Source organism: Phyllopteryx taeniolatus, chromosome 11 (assembly GCF_024500385.1).
Source record: "Phyllopteryx taeniolatus isolate TA_2022b chromosome 11, UOR_Ptae_1.2, whole genome shotgun sequence".
Taxonomy (NCBI): domain Eukaryota; kingdom Metazoa; phylum Chordata; class Actinopteri; order Syngnathiformes; family Syngnathidae; genus Phyllopteryx; species Phyllopteryx taeniolatus.
This window is the reverse complement of record NC_084512.1, coordinates 2,954,119-2,977,531: the sequence shown is the minus strand read 5'-3', so window position 1 is coordinate 2,977,531 and position 23,413 is coordinate 2,954,119. Positions and strand designations below refer to the sequence as shown.

The 23,413-nt window shown below is 42.0% G+C and overlaps 1 protein-coding gene across 6 annotated transcripts in view; it reads right to left on the bottom strand.

The window, feature by feature from the left end:
* Nucleotides 1-22,242, bottom strand: part of birc6 (baculoviral IAP repeat containing 6) — a 195,138-nt gene extending 172,896 nt beyond the window's left edge. For 4 of the 6 annotated variants that reach the window (XM_061789579.1, XM_061789581.1, XM_061789582.1 and 1 more), the window contains exons 1-8: nt 21,779-22,237; nt 13,326-13,507; nt 5,540-5,677; nt 4,821-5,014; nt 1,201-1,312; nt 872-954; nt 523-748; nt 245-414 (exon numbers count right to left, since the gene is read on the bottom strand). In XM_061789579.1, coding sequence (XP_061645563.1) covers nt 245-414; nt 523-748; nt 872-954; nt 1,201-1,312; nt 4,821-5,014; nt 5,540-5,677; nt 13,326-13,507; nt 21,779-21,989 — 1,316 coding nt within the window. In that variant the 5' untranslated portion in view covers nt 21,990-22,237. Of the gene's footprint in view, nt 1-244; nt 415-522; nt 749-871; nt 955-1,200; nt 1,313-4,820; nt 5,015-5,539; nt 5,678-12,471; nt 12,515-13,325; nt 13,508-21,778 lie in introns of those variants that run through there. The other 2 variants (XM_061789583.1, XM_061789584.1) reach the window with 2 other exon arrangements.
* Between the last annotated feature and the right edge of the window lie 1,171 nt (nt 22,243-23,413).

Genomic DNA, 23,413 nt, shown 5'->3' with positions numbered 1-23,413 from the left:
GGGTGCACCTCGCCTCTCACCCAAAGTCAGCTGGGAGAAGCTCCACATTACTAATGAGGATATGCAGTATAGAAAATGAATGGATGGATGGATTTCGGGATTTTGGATTTCCAAAATGTAACAACAGTCATAAATAAAGGCTTTAGGTGGTTGACCATTGTGTTTAAACACAAACAATTCAGAGGTCAACCAGCATCACAGAACAGAGTGGTAAACTTTGGATGTTCCACTAAATGAGGCTCACCTATCTCCCTCAAGCTTGGGCAGATCTGAGCACAAGGAAGACTCCTCAAGCCAGGCTAAAGTGGGTCTCCTAGACTCGGTCAGGGTCTGCTGGCTGTGCTCACCACCACACAGGATCAGCTCCCTCAGGATGGTCGGGTCATATGGATTAATGTCAAACTTCAGGTGTACCTGTTTGTAATAGCATGCATACAGTGAGTCTGACCATTCAGTACTACCATTTATATCTGAAACTCTTCATACAAGGCACAGCACGGATAACACGATGTGTAATCTGACCTTCATCATTTTGGAGATGTCCCAAATACAGATCTTGCCTCTCTTTGTTGCAACAGCCAAAAACTGTGGGCAGCTGCCAAAGCCGTAGCAGGCAATTTTGTCTGAACTGTCAGGACTGTTTGGAAACTGAGCGGGACTTGTTGCCAGTGTCACTGACAAAGGAACATTTTGTGTGTGCTCCCCCTTTACAAATGGGCAATTGGGAGAATGTCGCTCATGTTCAGACCTGGGGATGGTGGAGAAATGCTAAATGGCATACATACAGTACATATAGTATTATGTGTGTATAGAACACACTTTAACACTATGAGATGCTCAATACGTTCTGTAGTCAATGATATTCACTCACCAAGGCTCATCCGTTGGTTCCCAACATACTAAACATACACTGCAGGTAAAACACATGGCTCTGTCGTCCCCTGATGAGGCAGGCTATATATAGAGAGAAAGGGTCAATGTGGTTTTTAATCACTTGCACAGCTGTACTACCAATTCTGTAACTTGACACATGAATAGATGATAGTGTGCTCCAGCATATTTTTTGTTCATGTTAAATGTACTTTAAAGGCCAGCATCATCTTGTATTGGTATCATAAACCACCATCTATGATCAATTGAGCAAAAGATAGATGTTTTTACTCAGAGGTGACAGGTGTAGAGAGTTCTCTCTGAACGTACCTGGTGGTAAAACCCTGCCTGAGCCATTGGATCAGGTTGAGCCCACCGGTACCCGGCATGTGGCCATGATGTAAACGTCTCCCTCCTGTTGGCCTCACTGTACATTAAAGATCTATAGGGGACATAAAGAGCATCAGAATAACATCTCATATACAGGAAATGATGTAACGTACACTTGATTATAGTTGACAGTGCAAAAAAAGAATCTATCCCGTGGGGCTGAATTTTCTAATAATTCAGTCATTCACGAATTTTCTACAACTTATCCTGTTTGGGGTCACGGGCGAGCTAGAGGCTATCCCAGCGGAATTTGGACAAGACCCAGCATGCGTTATCCGTTCCTCGAATAAGGACTGAATTTTGGAAAAGAGCTTCCAGCTTTACTGCCCCCACGGCATGGACTACTCTGCTGACTATATTGAAACTCTCTGAACTTCCGTTCTATGCTGAGGGACTTCCAGATTAAGACCACCAAAGTATGTGTATTTTAAATGTTTAATTGTTGTTATTTGAAAAACATCATTGGACCTTAATTGACACAGTCTAGCTGCTGCTGACCTCTTGGCCAAGTCACCCTTGTGAAAGAGATCCTGATCTCAATGGGGTTTATCTGGTTAAATAAATAAATAAATAATACAATCTGGACTGGTCACCAGTCATATGTATAAACACAAGATTCACACTCATATTCACACCTATGGTCAAGTCAGTCTTCAATGTATCTAGTATACATGTTTTTAGAATGTGGGAGGACACTGGCATACACAGAGAAAGCCAACAAAAGCACACAGAGAGCATGCAAACTCCACAGAAGATGGCTAAAGGTTGAGCTTCCCACCCAGAACTCAGAACCTCTCTGCTGTGAAGTAGACAAGCCAAAAACATTGCCCATTTGTATCCCGAATCAAGTTCAAATATAAGTCTCTTCCTCCATCCATACATAACAGAGAACTGATACCCTCAAATCTAAAATAAAACCTTTGTTTAGGCTTGACTAAAACAATGACGAAAAACAAAATTTAACCAAATTTTCCCTCGCCTGCACCATGTCACAGTTCCCTCCTCTGGAGCAAGGCCTGGAGGTGGGGCTCAAGGCTGAGCAACCATGGAGCCTGGCCGGGCACTGAGACAAAACCTCGGACATCGGAGTCTGGTAGGGCTATGAAGAACGACTTAAGGAAATTCACATAAGACCTATCTGGGCGTTCTGGAGAAGAGAGTCTATTAGGAATGTGAACGTCAGACTTAGGAGCAGTGTGCCTTTTGTCATGGCTCTGGAACAGTAGACTAGGTCTACACCCTCAGAAGGGTCCTGGAGGTTGCATGGGAGTTTGCTAAACCAGTCTACATGTGATTTGTAGACATGTGCACGCCATTCAACCCTGTCCCTATCTGATTAATGTGGAGGGGGCTCTGGGAGTATGGGGTATTGGAACCCCTGATACAGGCCGTGTACAACCAGTGCCAGAGTTGAGCACACATTGCCGGCAGTTAAGTCGGATTTGTTTCCAGTGAGGGTTGGACTCCACCAAGGCTGCCCTTTGGCATCAATTTTGTTCAGAACCTTTACTGATAAACTTTCTAGGTCCATCCAAGGCATTGAGGGGGTTTCATTTTAGCAGAGGTGGGTAGAGTAGCCAAATTCAAGTATTCAAGTAAGAGTACTGTTACTTTAGAATAATATGACTCAAGTAAAAGTAAAAAGTAGTCATCCAAATATTTGAGTAAGAAAGTAACTTCTGATTTTGTATTTTATTTTATTTTTTAATCAGAACATGAACATCATATAAAATAAAAAAAGAATAATATATTGGAGGCGATACACACCTGCCACCATTAAAATTTTTAACTGCAAAAAATTCAGAGGTCAACCACTCATTGTGACTTGAGTATCGATCCTTCTTCAGAAGCATTGTCAGTAAAAAGTACGGTGCATTTAAAGTACTGCGACAAGTACAGTTTATGTAAAATGTTACTTGAATAAATGTAGCGCGTTACTACCCAGCTCTGCATTTTAGTGACCTTAGTCTCTGCTGAGGTGGCGCAGAGGATGTGGTTCTGTTGGCTTCATCAAGCCATGATTTCCAACTATCACTGAATAGGTTCGCAGCAGTCATTTAAGTCAGTGAAATTCATCTTAAAATTACCGTATTTTCACGACCATAAGGCGCACTTAAAATGTTCTCCAAACCGCCTTGTGTGCACAGAGTTCCAACATCTATAAATAATGTTGTGTGATGAGCGCGCCGCTTGACTTTTTTTTTTTTTTTTTTTTTTTTTTTTTTTAAGCATTTCCTGTCGACACGCTGCTTACACAGAGGAAAAGTGGCTGAGAACAGGGGAAGGGTGCGTGAAGTAGGATGCTAAAGCCACGCCCCCAGTAGGTATACAGTGCTGGGGTGTTTTTTTTTTTTTTTTTCCCGCTTGACTGATTGGGAGCATTTCCGGGGTGTGCATTGTGCAAAACAACATCGGTTTGGCTTAGGACCCCCGAAAATGTCACCTACGAAGAGACACGCTTTTACAAAGCACAATTTAAACTGCAAGCTATCAGTTACGCAGAGGAACATGGGAATTGAGCAGCCGCGAGAGAATTAAAGATCAACGAATCCATGGTTCGCAAGTGGAGGGAGCAGGAAAACGAGCTTCACCATGTCAAGAAGACGAAGCTGAGTTTCCGCGGAAAAAAAAGAAAAACAAAACGTGGAAACAAGGCGAGGTGGCCGGAGTTGGAAGACCAACTCGAGCAATGGATTAATGAGCAAAGAACAGCCGGGAGAAGCGTCTCTACAGTCACCATTCGACTGAGTGCAATAACTCGGGGCTTGCCATCATTCCAGGAGGCTTGACAAATTGCTGGACATCCGCGTAAACAGAGCGTTCAAAGTGAAGTCAGCGGCGTGGGAGCCATGGATGACAGATGGCGAACACAGCTTTACTAAGACTAGGAGGCAGCGCCGGGCGAGTTACGCCACAATTTGTGAATTGGTTGCACTGTTGTTCGAACTTTCGTACGGCAACGAGACTGATTCGAAACTGCCGTGTTTGATTGAGAACTTGCCCAGCTGTTCATTTCGGATACAGAAGAACATTTATACTTTGATGGATTTGTGGATGAGGATTGATCAAAAATAACGTGAGTACATTGTTAAATATTTCACTAAAGTACAACCGAACTCAGTTTTGCTCCCGCTGCCTTTTTAAAAGCATTGTTTAGCGTGCATGCATGCTACCGTATGTTTTAAGATAGCGTATGTCTTACCATGCCTGCACCCAATAATACGGTGCACCTTATGTATGTGTTAAATACAGAAATAGACCCCATAACTGAGACTGCGCCTTTTAATACGGTGCGCCCAATGGTCGTGAAAATACGGTACTTTATTTTATGTTGAGCTATTAAAAGAAAGCAAAAATGACTAACTTGTATTATGGAATCATGCAGTAATACTACACACACATCAGGTACGGTTTATTGTACTTCTGAATTATTATCAATGCCAAAATATTTTGCTTTCAAAGTTGCTGACTGTTAAACATAGCAAAAAACTCTCATGCTTTGACCAAAATTCCCAAATGGTTAATAGATGAGTTTGTTTCTTCTTTTGCAGATTGCTCACCTATCTACAGAGCGCCCAGGCCCCACGCCAAGCTCAGGTCGGGCGCTTGACAAGAGGTAGGAGAGTCTGTCCATGATGGATGAAGCCACAGACAAGGCAGCAATGTTCTGGTTGATCTTCTTGAGCTCACAGACAATGGCACTGGCAACCAGCTTGAGCACATGGTGAGGAAGCTGGAACGTTACTGTCGCCCACTGAGAGCAAGAGGGGGGGGGGTGGGGAAAAAGCATTTCAGGATTAGTGTAAAAATAAACAGATCAGAGAAGATATTTGCTCGCTTCATTACATCATTTAGTAACACATTAATATGTCTTAATTGAATTGTTTCCATCTGCATCACGATGCACAACAATGGATTTCTTCATTGGGATTCTCCAACCCTATACATAATTAAACTATTCCAACTGTGCAAAACTAAAAATGGTCAGCATCCGCATATTTGTAGAAAAAAAACGAATTTTTTAAAATAAAACAAAATAAATACATTTATATAGTGACCTAAACTTGAGTAAGCTAAAACACAGAATAAATAAGAAATTGGAGCAGCGCATGAAAAACAGGACTTCTGGAGAGTGTTCTGTTTTGGTGTCCAAGATCATTGTTTTATTATTATGGAATTAAGCAATTCTGGATTGATAAGATTTTTTACTCTCATCCTGAAGCCAAAACCTGTGATTCAACAGTAAGAGCATGAAGTTGAGTGAAGCTGTCAGACCAACCTTGGCCACTTTGTGATTGGCTGCTGTCTCATGTGAGGTATTCTTCAGGCCTTCTTTTAGCTGGACGAAAAAGAGTTCATAGCCCTTTGTGTTTGAAACGTCAATCTTTTCCTGACAAGCTGACAGCAGATGCTGGGCCTAGGAAGACAAAACAAATTTATTGGTCAAAAAAATGCAGATTTGATTTCTTACCATGGGCACAATTTTCTCCTGAATACATTTAACATAAGGGACCTGGTTTTGCTGAGTAAAATCCATACAGTGGGTATGAAAAGTATTCAGACCCCCTTAAAATTTTCACTCTTTGTTATATTGCAGCCATTTGTTAAATATTTTAAGTTCATTTTTTCCCTCAATGTACACACAGCACCACATATTGACAGAAAAAAATGGAATTGTTGATTTTTTTGCAGATTTATTCAAAAAGAAAAACTGAACTAGCACACAGCCATAAGCATTCAGACCCTTTGCTGTGACACTAATATTTAACTCGGGTGGTGTCCATTTCTTCTGATCATCCTTGAGATGGTTCTACACCTTAATTGGAGTCCAGCTGTGTTTGATTATACTGATTGGACTTGATTATGAAAGCCACACACCTGTCTATACTAGATTTTACGCCGATCTGATCAGTGTTATCAATATCGGACAATAATTAGCATTTTATGCTGATCGGCTTTCATGTCATAAATCGCCGATCCGATCGGCTCCGCACAAGACATTTAACTCCGCGTCTTCGTCGCGTATGAATCCAAAAGCTAGTTTATTTTTAGCCTTGTCACGTGTCTTGTTGCGCAGTACTGTAACTATCTGACGGCCAATAAAGTTTTTTCAATCTTGTCAGTGGAAAAAAAAACACGTTGTCGGTGTGGGACTATTTTGCGGTGTCTCAGACAAACAACACGCAACTTATTTGCAGTCTGTGCACAACTGAAGTACATCGTGGGGAACGTCATCTAAATGCTTCAACACAATTTGATCGAGCACCTGAAGAATGTTCACGAGGAGCATGCCGCGTTCAAGCAACGCAGCGTGGGGGGGAAAGAAAAAAATAATAATAAAAAAAGAGAATAATTTGAGCTGGGACAGGCTCCAGCACACCCGCAACCCTTGTGAGGATAAGCTGTACAGAAAATAGATGGATGGATGGATGGATGGATACAGTATACAGTACACAAGTATATACAATAAATGAACAAGTCATGTAAATAGACACATTGCTCCATCTTGTGATCGGGTCGGTGATCTTTTTTTTTTTTTCAATTTGCTGATCGGCCCCAAAAATCCTGATCGTGTAAAGCCTAGTCTATACAAGACCTTACAGCTCACAGTGCAAATGAGAATCATGAGGTCAAAGGAACTGCCTGAAGAGCTCAGCAACAGAATTGGCAAGGCACAGATTTGCCCAAGATTACAAAAAAATGTCCGCTGCACTTAAGGTTCATAAGAGCACAGTGGCCTCCATAATCCTTAAATGGAAGACGTTTGGGACGACCAGAACCCTTCCTAGAGCTGGCCGTCCGGCCAAACTGAGCAAATCGGGGGAGAAGCGCCTTGGTGAGAGCGGTAAAGAAGAACCCGAAGATCACTGTGGCTGAGCTCCAGAGATGCAGTCTGGAAATGGGAAAACATTCTAGAAAGTCAACAATCACTGCAACCAGTAGGGCTTTATGGCAGAGTGGCCCGACGGAAGCCTCTCCTCAGTGCAAGACACATGAAACCTCGCATGGACTTTGCTTATTTATAAAAAAGAAAAAAAAAAAAAAAACACCTGAAGGACTCCAAGACAGGGAGACTGGTTGCAATCAAGAAAAGATGAATGCGGCCAAGTACAGGGATATCCTGGACGAAAAGCTTCTCCAGAGTGCTCAGGACCTCAGACTGGGCCGAAGGTTCACCTTCCAACAAGACAATGACCCTAAGCACACAGCTAAAATAACGACGGAGTGGCTTCAGAACAACTCCGTGACTGTTCTTGAATGCCACACCCAGAGCCCTGACTTAAACCCAATTTAACATCTCTGGAGAGACCTGAAAATGGCTGCCCACCAACATTCACCATCCAACCTGACAGAACTGGAGAGAATCTGCAAGGAGGAATGGCAGAGGATCCCAAAATCCAGGTGTGAAAAACTTGTTGAATCATTCCCAAAAAGACTCATGGCTGAATTAGCTCAAAAGGGTGCTTCTACTCAATACTGAGCAAAGGGTCTGAATACTTATGGCTGTGTGATATTTCAGTTTTTCTTTTTTAATAAGTTAGCAAAATTTTCAACAATTAGGTTTTTTTTTTGTCAAAACTGGGTGCTGTGTGTACATTGAGGGGGGAAAATGAATTTAAATGATTTTAGCAAATGGCTGCAATATAACAGAGTGAAAAATTTAAGGGGGTCTGAATATTTCCCGTACCCACTGTATTTTATTGTTTCACTCACCCAGTTGACAGAGTTGACTTGAATCCGCGCAGTGTAGGCTGAGGCTCGGCGCGCGTCAGACGCTATACATCGTGAAAGCCTTCTTTGCACAATATAATCTTATTCCAAGTGTTGCACTGAGGCAACATTTTAACAAAGTTAAGACACACTTTTGTTCGCCGCCGCCACCGTTGTGCACAGGGACGTCATTGTGGGCATTCTTCTTCGTTGCTTTTCGCCACTTCTTCTTCGCGGCTGGAGGACTAGGCATCGAAACTGGGTAATTTGAACAGTTCCGGGAGAACCGGAACGTTAGTCCCGGTTCCAATCGGTTCTCGATTCTTGATGCCCAACCCTAGTCGTAAATAAGTATGTCACAATATTCACATTATCGTGAAATTATAAGTGATGTGATATCGTCGTGGGCTTGTCTCAGCATAAAATAATGAGTCGTGCTTAAAATGTAGTTTTGTGCAATCTCCAAGAAGTTAAACCGCTTAGCCAGGATGTAGAGCGCTTCACTTTTTCATCTGAGTGTAAACGCACTCGATTGGACACGTGTGTAAGTCTAAAGAAATACACGGATTGGCTGACAGGCCCGCGTGACCGCAGCCTTGAGGGGGGTGCATTAGCGTTGCAACTTCTAAGGTGTACTACACCTGTCAGAGCGTCACTTCACAATCAACTGGGCGAGATAGAGGCGCTTTGTTGTTCACGCCGGCCTCTGTCCCAGCAACCACAGATCTAAGGGCCGCAATCGGTTGCTGCGGACTTTGCGAAGTCAGCATCGTGGCTTGCAGCAGCAGCCGCCACCAGGAAATCCCTTGAGTTGGATTGCTGCTTGGGAACCAGGAACCAATTTGAACCGGGACTAACAGTCCGGTTCTCCCGAAATCGTCCAAGTTAAAAAAATTTGGTTCCCAGTTTCGATGCCTACAGTCCGCCAACCCCGAAGAAGAACGCGCACAAAGACGTGCTTGTGCCCAACGGCGGCAGCAAACAAAAGTGTGTCTTAACTAATAATTAATAAATGACCTAATTAATTAATTAATTAATGACCAGTCACCTCAGTACAATGCTGAGATTAAGACTATTGTGCAAAGGAGGCTTCCACGATGTGTATAAGTCTGATCTGCTCCCTCCCACTCCGAGCTTCAGCCTACACCGCACGGAACTTCAGTCAAGTCCAATGGGTGAGTGAAACAATAAAATACGTCTACGCCAACATTGAGGCAGCTAACAAGTTGAACGGTTGGTTGCACTCTTGCACTGATGTTTTGTTTTTGATGTTTTTAGCATTTATTTTAGTCTTCAAACGAAAGTAAGAGCTGATGACAGACACAAAAATAAAATATAGATTACACTGGAAAGAAAGTAGAAAAAGTCACATTATAAGCTTAACATTGATCTAAAACTTCACCAAAGGTCAAATTAGCAACTTTACATCACAGTGAATTGGGACAAAATTCACAAAAACGTTGTCTCACAGTATCACAAACACTAACCTTGTGTCTCATTGGTGGGTAGGTAAAGGAATCAATGTTTTCCAGAGCATTTGGTTCCATTCATTACTATTTTTAGTTTTACTTTTGTTTTTAACGGTGCGAAACCGTCAAAATAAAAGGCTGCATGCTCAAAACAAGAAGTCAAGTTAAAACTTGCACATACAAACCATTTGACGTGATAAAACAGTCGCAAATAACTATTTTAACAATGCTATATTTAACTGTCTGCTGAAACAATAATTAATGAATATATTAAGTCATTTGGGTTAGTTCTACACACATTCCATTTTATTTCATAGGTTTGCTATTGATACTGGTTATAAAGAACCCAGTCAAATGTTTATTTTAGTTTATGCTGCAGGCTGTTAAGAAAATTGATGTTCATAATTTGGGCACCCTTTATATAAACCATGCAAACTTTTTTGACCCACCCCCCTAAAAGAACCGGAATCGAGAATCGTTTGGAACCGGAATCGAAATGAGGAACCGGAATCGCTCAAATTCATACATTGCCCAACCCTATTAGTGGTGTACTAGTGAGTCGAAAGTCATGGGTGAATGAACATCAAACAGAGAGGGAATAACGACTCCCGTTATAACGTACCACCTTCGCAATTACATTCCATTAGTCCCAAAAATTATGTAATAGAATAGGTCCAACTCCATATCACTGCAAAAATAAATACTTCTCTGTCGTCAAATTTAATATCTACATTTCAAATAGAAACATCATAGAGGTTGCTCAGAAAAATAAACCATTTTACAATATCACTAAGCGGGGGAAAAGAAACTATGTAGGTAGGACTCCCATGATTATTTTGTTTAGGGTTACTTGGCTTTTTCTAAACCTATATTGCCTTTATAAGAGTGTTCCTGCCTTTCTAACTTGACAAATAAATCACTATTAGTATACCAGTAGTGCAATTTCAAATATTATAACTAAATAAATAAAAAATGACAATAAATTTGTTAAATTAGTGAACAGAATTTCTCAATGGACTGTTTTGTTATTCTGAGCATACCATGATCATTGTTGCAGCAATAATAGTATTTTGGAAAATACGAATGTAAACACTGGATGGACGGTAATATATGATGTGAAGATGTCTCTTTCACAAAGGTTTTTCGATATTCCTGCTTTTACCTCTTTTCCTCACCTGGACCATCAACCTTCCTGTAATACCATGAGCTTTCCCACAATACCGCAATAAGCAGCATACTGTGGGATTAATACAGTGATTAAACCGAACCGTGACATATAGCAAACGTTTGAGTGCATTTGACCGAACAAGGCAAGCTCGGTTTGCCACGGGTAAGCAAAAATTAAAATGTTAACTTCGAGCGCTGAGAATGAATACAAATGTACTGAAAACTAACCAATGAAAATCGGAGATTGCTTTTTAATTGTCCACAGGACATTCTCCCAGACGCTTTGTGGCTTGTCAACATGCTTTTTGGCAAATTCCAGTCTCGCTTTTTTTTTAATGATTTCTTTTCAACAATGGTGTCCTCCTTGGTCATCTTCCATGAAGTCCACTTTGGCTCAAACACCAACAGATGGTGCGATCTGACACTGATGTACCTTGACCTTGGAGTTCACCTTTAATTTCTTTGGAGGTTGTTCTGGGATTTTTTTGTTACCATTCGTATTATCTGTCTCTTCAATTTGTCATCAATTTTCCTCCTACGGCCACCTCCAGGGAAGTTGCCTACAGTCCTGTAGAACTTAAATTTCTGAATAATATGTGCAACTGTAGTCACAGGAACATCAAGCTGCTTGGAGAGGGTCTGATGCCCTTTACCTTTAAGATGCTTATCTATATTTTTTTTTCTAATCTCCTGAGACAACTCTCTCCTTCACTTCCTCTGGTCCATGTTGAGTGCAGTACGCACGTGTCACCAATCAGCACAGTTACTTGTCACGCTTTCAATGGGTTTACTGACTGATTACAATATTGAATACAACTATGATTCTAATTAGAGGACACACCTTGTTTGAACATGTCCCTATAGTCAAATTATTTTCATTCTTTTCTCGGGGTAACATCATTTTTGTCCAGGCCTGTTTCATGAGTTTGTTCATGTGTTTGTTTTTTAAACACTGGATATAGCCAACAAATAAGTCTTTCCTGTAGGCCCGGCCTAAATGTTATGATCAATTTATATGAATAAAAAATATTTATTTTACTATTAAATTGTAAAAAGAAAAACCCTCCATCGCAGTAGTATATTGACTTAATGATTTAACTTCATGCCTTGTAAAAATGTATACTGATTCTCTTGTCAGTCGCTCTTGTCAGTGTCAGCTGAACAGAGAGATAAAAGGGAGAGTGACATGAATGACGCTTTGAATGTGCGTATAAAAGCGGCTGAAATGGTAAAACTACATTAAATGTTAATTTATGTTCTTATCAATACAAGTAAAAGTGTTAAGATGATTCACTTGTTATTTAATAATCCTCAAAGGATTTTAGGGACATTAGCTCAGGAAATGTGAGAATTTTCTCAAATTTAAACTTTTTTTGTTGACAAACTAATATTCTAAATCTTTGGAGCTAAATATTAATGGTCTAACTTTAGCTGTCAGATAATTGTAAGATTTCAAACGCAGTAAAAAGTGGTCTAAATTAAATAAGGGAGCAAGGGGGGCATGACTATGTTTGCCTTGGGCACCCAAATGACTAGCCAGTTATGCCCTGGTTGGAGCCAGCGCCGCCGCTCGGCATCACAACCAAAGTGGGATTAGCGGCTTGTGCATTGATGAAAAAGGCAGCTAGCTAGCGGTGAGAACTAATGTGAATTGTAGGACACACAAACCATAGACACACTAAACTTATGTCGCAGTAACATGCGTGCTTTAATTCAGCGCCAAGCAGCATCGGGTCTTGTCTTTCCTGAAGCGCTGCTCCCTGCGGTGACAAAAGTCTTTCGGCCAAAAACCGAAAATGCACCTTTGGGCCGGAAAATATTCAGTAGGTGAAAATTCGGTGCATCAATAATCAAATTATTTTACCTCAGTGACGGGAAGCTCCATCTGAACCAGATAAAGCCTGACTGTTTAGTTGGACGACGGATTGAAGCATTTTACGAAGCGGTGGGGGGAAACTAAACCATTAACACCGTTCACACACGTCAGAATCCGCGCGCTCACTTTCACTTTTATCAGGAAAGGCTTTTGACGCAGGCGATTTTGATTTGCATGTGGCTCACGTGGGCAATAGTCGCTTCGCCACACGTACTTTTAAACTTATCGGCCCCTGTACTGAGGTGACGTAGCAGTGACAAACTAATTAATTTCCCGTTTCCGGTTCTGTATGACTGTGTAGCGTTCTGTATTATTTTCCCTCCAGACACATTAATTTCCCTGCTATTTTGATGTTCAGAGTTGGCTACTCTCCACTGTAACGCGGTTCTAGCCAGACCTATGTGACAAGTGTACTGTATCACCCAATCACTGATGTGTTTTTCAACTGCACGCCACGATAGCTTAGCAATTAGCATACTGTCTTCATCTTTTTTCTGTAAATTAATCTTCATCCTCCCTTTGGGATAACGATACAGGTGAGAAGTGTAGCTTATTCGCTGCTCTGGAGGTGATGATTAGGGACTTATAGCATGAAACAAGTATTCCTCGATACGAACAGCGGAAAGGAGGGAGGTTGGGCGACTGTTCAATGTGGAACTGTAGTTTTTTTTTTACAATATAGTGTACAAAACCGCGCCCGCTGATCGTGCACTTTGCTTGCGTCATCACAACATCCTGTTTCGGTGACAAAGGTCTTTTGGCCGAAAACTGAAAATGCACTTTTGGGCCGTAAAATATTCAGTGGCCGAAAATTCAGTGCATCAATAATCTAATTATTTTACCTCAGTGACGGGAAGCTCCATCTGAACCAGATCATCAGGTTTGGTCACTGGAGGTTGGAGGGCTGTATCCAACAGCAGGATGCCATTTAGGTCCTTCCTGCATCCCACTGCATAGTCGTCAACAAAGAGCACCTTATCCACAGCAGGAAAGTACTGACATCTGACACGACCGCCGGGTTTAACTGGAAAAGAAGCAAAGGAAAACAAAACTTTATCAGGAGTGTCATCGTATGGCAGTGAAATAGACTAAAGTCATTGTAAGTAAATTTCACAGGTTGCAGAGTTTATATTTTTTGTATTAAAAATAAAACCTGTTGCAATGCTTTTGGTGCGAGTAACTTGTCAGTTTCATACTTATGTATTTGAACTCTATCGCCCAATCTCAATGACGGTTGTTGATGACATAATCGTATCTGTCTCTGTGTGAAAATGGCTTCAAGCACATCTGACCACAGAGTGCAGTGTTTCCCCACATATACACTTTAGTTACTATGGCCCGGTTGGCACTGTAACCCCCCCCCAACAACTTGATAAACTGCATTCTTCCAAGCCCAAAGGACGCCTGGCGTATGTCAGCTGGACCTTAAACGAATTAGCAGCTTCCCGTCGAATCTGGATTCCAGATATCAAAGACCCTTGTGATGTACAGAACTGGTAGCGGACCAAAAGGTTGAACACGCTCAACCACTGGGAAAATTGCTGGAACTCAGACGACACCTGTTGGCATTTGAGAGTTACTGCAATGTGTGGACTCTCATTTGATGTCTCTTTATTACATATTCCAAATGTATGCCTTGATGTCTGTGTCATGGTTTCAGCTTTACAGGTCCAGCTGCAAGACTTTGAGACTGATTTGAAGCCAAACAGTATGAAATGTTATTGAACCATCAGCAGCTGATTTGCCAAGCCTAAAGTTTGAACCATCTTTCTGTATGCTTGATCTATGAGTAAGAGTACAAAGTTAGGACGATTTTATATTAACACAAGATGTTTACACCAGGTCACTGATGGTGTAGTGATACATTCGCCTGACTTTGGTGCGGGCAGCGTGGGTTCAGTTCCCACTCAGTGACGGTGTGAATGTGGGTGCGAATGGTTGTCCGTGTCCATATGTGCCCTGCGACTGACTACCGACCAGTTCAGGGTATAGTCCGCCTTTCGCCCGAAGTCTGCTGGGATAGGCTCCAGCGCCCCGCGACCCTAACCAGGATAAGTGGTGTTGAAAATGGATGAAATGGATGTTTACACCATTTTCATGGCTAAATTGTAGACCAGAATTCAAGTTGATGGGCGTGGTCTTCTTCAGTCTCCCCCTCTTAGACACATCTCCTGGGTATTTAACCTTTGACTCCCGCCTCTTCTCTCTCGTGTCCTGTTTCTCTGCTGTTCTTGCTGGCTAATCTCTCCAGCCATGGGGTGGCTTCGGCTAAGCCCCTGCCCCTTCCTTTGTCCTTTCGTGCCACCACGTGGTCGACCGACCGCCTCACCAAGACGGCGGCGCTTTCGATCGAAAAAGCCATGCGGCTGTGATCGCTTTTCCCAGCAGTGATCTGTTGGCGGAGACTCAGTAAGCAACTACCGGCATTCCGTACCGATCGCACACGCAGTTGAGAGCAAGAACAGGGCCGCTACAAGTTCAATCGGCAGGAAAGTTACGAGCGCACCCTGACGGGACAACAACTTTCTTTTGGCGCCTCTTTTTTTTTATTTTTGTGCATCTTCTTCAACCAAACTTGCTTCGTTTTCCTCCTGAGATCCGCGGAGAGACCATCCCCAAAGACCAGCTGATCTACGGTCGTGAGTAGCACAACAATCGGTGCCAAAATGTACAAGATTAGTGCCTAATAATTTTGGGGAAAATACTAGCTTCACACAAGTTCCAACTTTGTACTCTCTCACTCTTGACTCAACACAATAAATGCTCACATTTTCATTTTTAGCCCAGCAACACACGATGTCCTATTAGCCCTATTAGTAGGATTTACACGATCAGGATTTTTGGGGCCGATCACCGATCAGCAAGTTTAAAAAAACGATAACCGATCACAAGATGGAGGAATGTGTCTATTTAAATGACCTGTTCATTTACTGTATATACTTGTGTACTTAATTGCTCCAAAAAATATATTTACAATAAATAATGTATCTTTGTTCTTATATTTATGCCAGTGAGGTATAGTGACAGACAGAACAAATTAATGGTCTTCTATTAGATGGCAGGAAGTAAATACAGTACAGGAAGTCCTCGCGTTACGACGCACTCGACCTACGACGTTTCGACTTTACGACGCCCGTGCCTCGTCCGCCATTTTGTCCCAGCACCACAGTTTCTGCTTAGCTAGTGCATAGTGCTTGTCTGTGTTTGTGCAGCGGGAGTATCTTTGACTTTTTCTCCCTCCTTTATTCACACTCTCAGCCGTAATGGTAAGTACAGCATCTTTTTTTTTTTTTTTTAATGTATTTTAGTTTCTTTATACGAAGTGTTATCCTTTCCTGCTCCGGTCACCTAACCGTGGTCGGGAGACGCAGGGGTTAACTCCCTTCTCTCCGAAACAAAGGCACGAAGCACCGATTTGGTGCTTTCATGGCTTTATTAGCTCCTCTGCACATTCAATGTCAACGGGTCCTCCGTTAATCGCTACTCTTTCCCGGTCGCCGTCACTACACTTGCTACTGTACACACTCGCACCGGCATGCACTCCTTCCTCCTTCACAGTCCCGTCTCACTCACACATCGACGCACACGCCCACACACATTGAGCTTAGAAATCACAGACAGGCAACACGTAATGCACGGATCGAACTACAAGACAAATTACTCTTTCACGATTCAGACTACTGTAATAAAATCTTGTATTCCGATAGCACCGCATCGCGTTTTTTACGATCATTGGGCTTCATCTTATCAACTCAAATGTGACCGGATACACTCGTTACCGTTGCGACGACAACGAGTGGTTAGCACGTCTGCCTCCAGTTCGGAGGACCCGGGCAATTCCGGCCTCGCCTGTATGGAGTTTGCGTGCTCTCCCCGTGCCTGCGTGGGTTTTCTCCGGGTACTCCGGTTTCCTCCCACATCCCAAAAACAGGCATGGTAGGTTAATTGCAGGCTCTAAATTGCCCATAGGTGTGAATATGGGTGTGAATGGTTGTTTGTTTATATGTGCCCTGCGAATGGCTAGCGACCGGTTCAGGGTGTACTCCGCCTCTGTCCCAGAGTGAGCTGGGATAGGCTCCAGCACCTCGGTGAACGGTGTCTATAAACTTAGATAATTAGTGTTATTATTCATGTTTTTCCCTGGAGGAAAGAGGAAGCAGTCTAATTGTGGGAGGCGTTTATCTTCAAAAGTCACATGGAACCTAAGGCCTGGTACACACTAGGAGTTTTCAAATCTTACTTTTTTTTTTTTTTTTTTTTTTATCTGCCACAGACCCCATACATTAAGATTTTAAAAAAAACACGTATTTAACAGTTGTGGTCGGACTGCGTGTGGATATGCGCCGATAAGTAAGATGGCGCCTACCCGTGTGGTTGCCTCGGTTACGTCCTCTCTAGTATTGTCTATGATTTTGTGTTTTACCTTCGTCTTTGGGGACATTACGCGACTCACACAAGGGAAGACTTGCTAAACATTAGGGAGCCTACACCGGACTTTCTTTCAACAACTTTCGAAAATCCGCTCAGTTTTTTCTCAGAGTTACTCACCGGTGGGGCAGCTGCGCTCTGAGGGTGCAGGAAGGTGAAGGCGACGAAGGGGGAAGCGCACCGGTATCCAAGTAAAGCTCCGTAAGAGAGGATGGCACCGTAATGCTTCTGGGCTTCCAACTACACCGGGGAGACCGCGTCATGGAGTTATCGGGGAAAACAAAAGGTGGCAGGATATGTTTCTCTATCAATGAAAAATGGAGTACTGACGTCACGGAGCTCAGCACACACTGCAGCCCGGACTTGAAGTCGCTGTTTTTGAACTGTAAGCCATTATACTCGGCGCGTGAACTCGCATCTTTCATTCTCGCTGGTGTTTACATTCCTCTCCCTTTGTTTATGTGTGCCCTGCGATTGGCTGGCGACCGGTTCAGGGTGTACCCCGCCTCCTGCCTGCAGTTAGCTGGGATGTGGTCCAGCATGCCCATGACCCAAGTGAGGATAAGCGGTGTAGAAGCTGGCTGGATGAATAGATTGTTTGGCAAAAATAATATTCCACCCCAGTGAAAACTAATGAAATTCCATTCAGATTCGGCCTGTTTATTCCGATTGAGGTGTTTATATGGAGCATTTTTATTTGGTTTGGGCTTCTATAAAGCGATTACAATTGGAATAGGCTCCACGTAAACCAGGGTAGTCTTGCAGCTCTTTATTTCAGACCAAGGGGGATCCATATCACAGAGTAAAGAAAATCTATTTAATAGAAAAACAATAAACGTATTTATAACAATAACAACAACAACAATGATTTAAAAGCAAAAAATAAAATATAATAATGCAAAAAAATTATAAGGGCGGGCCTTTTTTTCATGATTTCAGAGGCATTAAAAAACAATATCGTTTATCATGATAGTTTTGGGGAAAACATATCTTAGAATTTGTTTTATTGTAACAGGCCTATGACTGATAGTTTAGACTTTTATTTAGTCTTTATATCAACAATTTGCCCACTGTTTGTTCTGAAGCTGAGTGGGTAATGTATGCAGACGACTCGGTTTTCTTTGTTCATGGTCGCTCCAAAGATACTGTTGCTGCTAAACTCACTAATACAATGTCCTGTGTCACAACTTGGTTGCAGGCGTGCTGTCTACAGCTAAACGTTTCTAAAACTGTAGGCATGTATTTCACTAAAACAAATAAGAGTATCACCTGACCCCGACATACTTGTTAATGGAGAAAAAAATGCAAATTGTCAATCAATACAAATAACTTGGGTTAATAATAGATTCACACCTTTCCTTTAAAGCCCATATTGACGAATTGTGTAAAAACATCAAATTAAACCTCACAAATTTTCGTGCAATTCAAAATGAAATGTCAACTGAAGCCGCAAAAATGTACTTGCATTCAATGATTCTTAGTCACTTCAACTATTGCATAACCAGTTGGTCATGGATAAAAAACCAAGGCACTATATCATCACTGTGCAATTTTTAAAAAAAAATACAGTCTTTTAAACTGGGACAGTCTTCACATATTTTCAGATTTTAATTTGACTTATAAAGTACTGCATGATTTGGCTGCAGCTCCTCTGGCTGAGTTCATCAGCCAAAGAAACAGCTCGGAGCGTGTCACTCGAGGCTCTGTCAGAGGTGACTGTCTCATTCCTCTGCGCAGGAGCACTTTCAGTAAATCAGCCTGGTCAGTGAGGAGCGCTGGTGAGTGGAATTCAGTACCTGAGGAGGTTAAACTGCTTACAACATACAAGGCTTTCACAAAAAAACTGAAAATGTGGCTAATAAACATCTATAGCTGCCAACACTAAAAGACAAGTATGTTATGATGTTTTCATGTTATGATCAAATGATTTGTGGTTTTATTCTCTCTTAATAGTATAGTAAGTCTTTGATTATGTATCCTGTATTATATTGTCTTGTAGATGTATTTTACTGCTTTTTTACATCATGGCCAGGGGACTACAGATGAAAACTAGCCTTCTGGCTAATTCTGGCTTTTTTAACCATGTGTGTAATTCATGTGTTTTATGAAATTGCATTATCCCCTTTCAAATAAACTGATTAACAATAACAAACCCCCTTCAAAAACTGAGTGAGATATTTTTTCAAATCCATATGATAAATTTGGTCTTTCATGATTGCACTATGTCAGACGACTGCAATAAAATCTTGTATTCCAATACCACCGCATCCCGTCTTTTATGATCACTGGGCTTTATCTTGTCAACTCAAACGCGACCAGGTACACTTGTTACTATGACGACGACAACAACAATGTATCGCGTCATGTGTATTATAAATATAAAATGGGGAAAACCTTGTGCTGATGGTCACCGGTGCTCGGGAGAGGACTTTCATTTAAGGATTGCTTGAGGTATGTTCACGTACTTTTAATACAATACGGCTCGCAAGCTGGTAACAAAACGTTATGTAGCCTAGCAAGCTAGTGCTAGCACTAACGGTTGTACGTAAACATTTCGGCGTTATTGTCGAGTCATGCTCTATAAAGTAATTTAATAACAATAAAGTAATTTAATTACAGTAAGTTAGCACCCATTATTTCTGTCATGTTGTAATATTGGTTTGACCTGACTGATTAGAATACATGACCTGAATAGAGAACACTTTAGAAGATACTCAGTATTCAGTACACGTGTATATAGTAAATTAACAAGTCATTTAAATACACATTGCTCCATCTTGTGATTGGTTATCGTTTTTTTAAACTCGCTGAACGGCCCCTGATCGTGTAAAGCCTAGTTATCTTATATTACAAATATTAGTAACTTTTAACCTGCCCACATTCTGAAGTGACAGATACGGTGTATATTTACACCTCTAAACACGTATTAATTGGCCTGTTATCTAATCTAGTTACTCTCTGCAAAAATGTGGTTCCCGCCAGACCTATGTGAGAAGAGTACTGCATCACCAAATCACAATGTTTTGCAACACCCTGTAACGAAAGCCTTGAAATTAGCATGGCTTTGACATCGTCTTCGACTATAAACTCCTTGCCCTCCCTTCATGACACTTGTAAGATGCATATTAATAAGTGTAGCTTATTCGCAAACATGGAGGCGATGATTAGTGACTTACGATGCGTTGACACCGGACGTAAAGAGAACTTTCGCCTCCACGGCTTGGTAGCCAGGAGACAAAATAAAATTGCATGCACCAAGCACCTGTTCAATGTGGACGCCAATAATGTTGGATGCTGGACCCCCCTCCATATCTGAAACAATCAGTGTTACTGTGTGACTGTAACTTTCTATTTACTATTTCTCAACGGAAAATTATACTTATATCACAGCAATTGTCTTGAGAAGCTCCATCAGTGAATGCTGGTGTAAATTCTGTGTAAATCAATGACTCTTTTACACACACCTACAAGATGAGACCTAGACAATTTTGTTTGTCTATTGAAAATGTAGCCATTGTTTTCAGTATCAAGTACTTCTCGCAATGCCGACAATTTAAATGCTGAACAGTAATTGACAGTGCGCATGGTGGTGTAAAATGATGCGACCAAAGCAGTTTAGAGCAAGGGGCCAAAACCAGCCCACTAGGTGGTACAATCCAGCCAGCAGGATGAATTTCAAAGTGAAATAATACATAAAACATTGTCATGGTGGGGACTAAGGATAATTTTGAGATTATGCTCATGTAGAAAATGAAGTGGTAATAATTCCTCAGTGTTCGTAAATTGATTCAATTTCAAGTATAACAATAGACACGGTGGACAACTGGTTAGCACATCTGCCTCATAGTTCTGAGAACCAGGGTTCAAATCCGACCATACCTGTGCAGTTTGCATGTTCTCCCCAGGGCCTGCGTGGGTTTTCTCTGGGTACTCCGGTTTCCTCCCACATTCCAAAAACATGCATGGTAGGTTAATTGAAGACTAACAGTCATCTGAGATAGGGGCCAGCATGCCCGTGGCCCCAGTGACAATAGGCGGTACGGAAAATGGATGGATCATTGATCAGTTTTCTGACATTAAATGACGTTAAGCTCTTTTATCCTTACGCTTAGCATTTTAGACTGTCCCTTATTATGCACACCTGTAGATGACAAACTGAAGCAAAATATTCTGAATAAATCTGAGGTTGTTTTGTAAAATGATGAACAAAAATGTCATTAAATCTAAAGACGTTCCTAATTTACTTGTTTGCTTTAAAGCAAAGGCAAAAATTTATTGTTATTTGTTACTAAAATAAGTATGATCTGATGTGTGTGCTGGCCTCTTTTAAATCAAATCAGGCTGTATGTCGCCCCTGAACTACAATGAATTTGACACCCCTGGTTCACAGTTAGCCCGGTGGCTGCAAGCACGATCATTCAATTTCACAAAGTCTACTACTTTCACATTGATGAGTCCTTTCCGGTGTGTTTCTACATGAGACACACGCGATGTTGAGCCCTTATTGACAAAACAAACTGATGCAGAAGGTTGCGCTGTTAACGAGGGGAGTGCTCTGTAAACCAACTGGCTGTTAGCTTTCCTGGTCGATATGTCACGAATATAAGGACGCAAACAGTAACTTGGTAAACACTGTCAATACGGAAGCGACCGTTCCAACATGGTGTCAAACATGTCAACAAACCGTGTCAGTGTGTGTCTTTAAGAATCAATCGTGTTTAAATAATCTCATTAGGCCCCAAAACAACTGCTAGTAACGGCTAGCGTTAGCAAGCTGAAGTGTAAGTCTCAGTATATATGTCGTGTTGACATGCAGAAGCTGAACAAGTGTAGCTGCCCGAGTTTAGCAGAGAGCTCCGGTGCTTACCGTGCTGCGCAGAGGCCTGGAGAATTGCCCCCGAAGTGCCGTCAATTACTTTGATACCCCCTTTGCTGGTGACTGCTAAGATAACGTTGAGGGCCGGGTGGTATGAAAGGCTTCGCAGGCCCTCCTCGTCACAACGCAGGCAACCGTCTCGGAGTACAATCCAGTCCGAGGGGGTGGACGAGCCGGAGCCCGGCGAGGCCGCGGCCGCCATCTTTCCTTACTTCCCCCTTCCTGTCCCTTCTTGCTATTGCTCGGAACCGTTGACACACTCAATAAAACTAAATCTATACGACTACTTCACTCCACCGCCACTGCTGATCTCTTCTGCAGCTTCTCTTCCCGTCCGCCCGTCAGCGTAGCAGCGGCTATTCACCAACAACGCCGAGAAAGTCCCGTCAGGGTTCGCTGTCAGTTACGTGAACGTCAAACTAAAGTGGCGTAGCCGCAGCCACATCTCGCGAGGCTTCTGTGTTCAAACGTGAATAGCATTGGGCCCATTTCTGCAAGTATCAATCCGTACGTTGTTCGGCACTGGCAAGTGCCAAGGGCGCCTATAAAAAAAAAATCCCATGAGTATGAGTTGCTGTTATACAAGTTATTGTTTTTCTTCTTCAGCCAAGTTTTGACCTGGGAAACAACATATAATCACAATAACTTATTTTGTGTACCCTTTGATGTGTGACAAATGTTTTTTTAAATCACGTTTTGTGACGTTTGTGACGTTTTAACAATACAAAAATATTTTATTATCAAAGATGTGTTATCGAAAAAAAAAAAAAAAACTGACTTCGGGCGAACGGCCAACTACACTCTGGACTGGTCGCCAGTCAATCACAGGGTGCATATGGAGATACAACCATTCATCTTTGCTGACTCAATCATCCAAGGCGGCTCTTCCCTTTTTCCCTACTGCAAACAGCATACACACACAGGAAGAAGAAGAAAACACTACAAGTGCACAATACTGTAATTCCTATGGTGCAATTCTCTCTTTTAATCCCTCACATTCTCATACATTTCTGCACATCCAATCAAAACCTTCAAAAGTGGAATCATTTCTGACGATTGTTTTGTCAGGAGACATTTTTTATATTATACATATCCATATGTTGTTGTTCTTAATGCTGTTTTGTAATGCACACAAGCATTTACTATTCATGCTTAAAGCATGTATTTCAAACATTGCAATGTCATTACTAAATGGATTAAAAATGGGTCAAAGAATAAAAGTGTTCCTTGTTTGTAAAAGGATGGGTTCTTTTTATTCCCTGTCCTGAGACATTCTCTCTGGATCTTTCCTGTAATCAGAATCATCTTTATTTGCCAAGTTTGTCAATGACACACAAGGAATTCGTCCCCGGTAGTTGGAGCTACGAGATACAAATGTATACAAATATCAAAGTCAAGTCTTGGTGGGTGGCGGCACGGTGGACGACTGGTTAGAGCGTCAGCCTCACAGTTCTGAGGACCCGGGTTCAATCCCCGGTCCCGCCTGTGTGGAGTTTGCATGTTCTCCCCGTGCCTGTGTGAGTTTTCTCCGGGCACTCCGGTTTCCTCCCACATCCCATAAACATGCATTGATTGGAGACTCTAAATTGCCCGTAGGTGTGACTGTGAGTGCGAATGGTTGTTTGT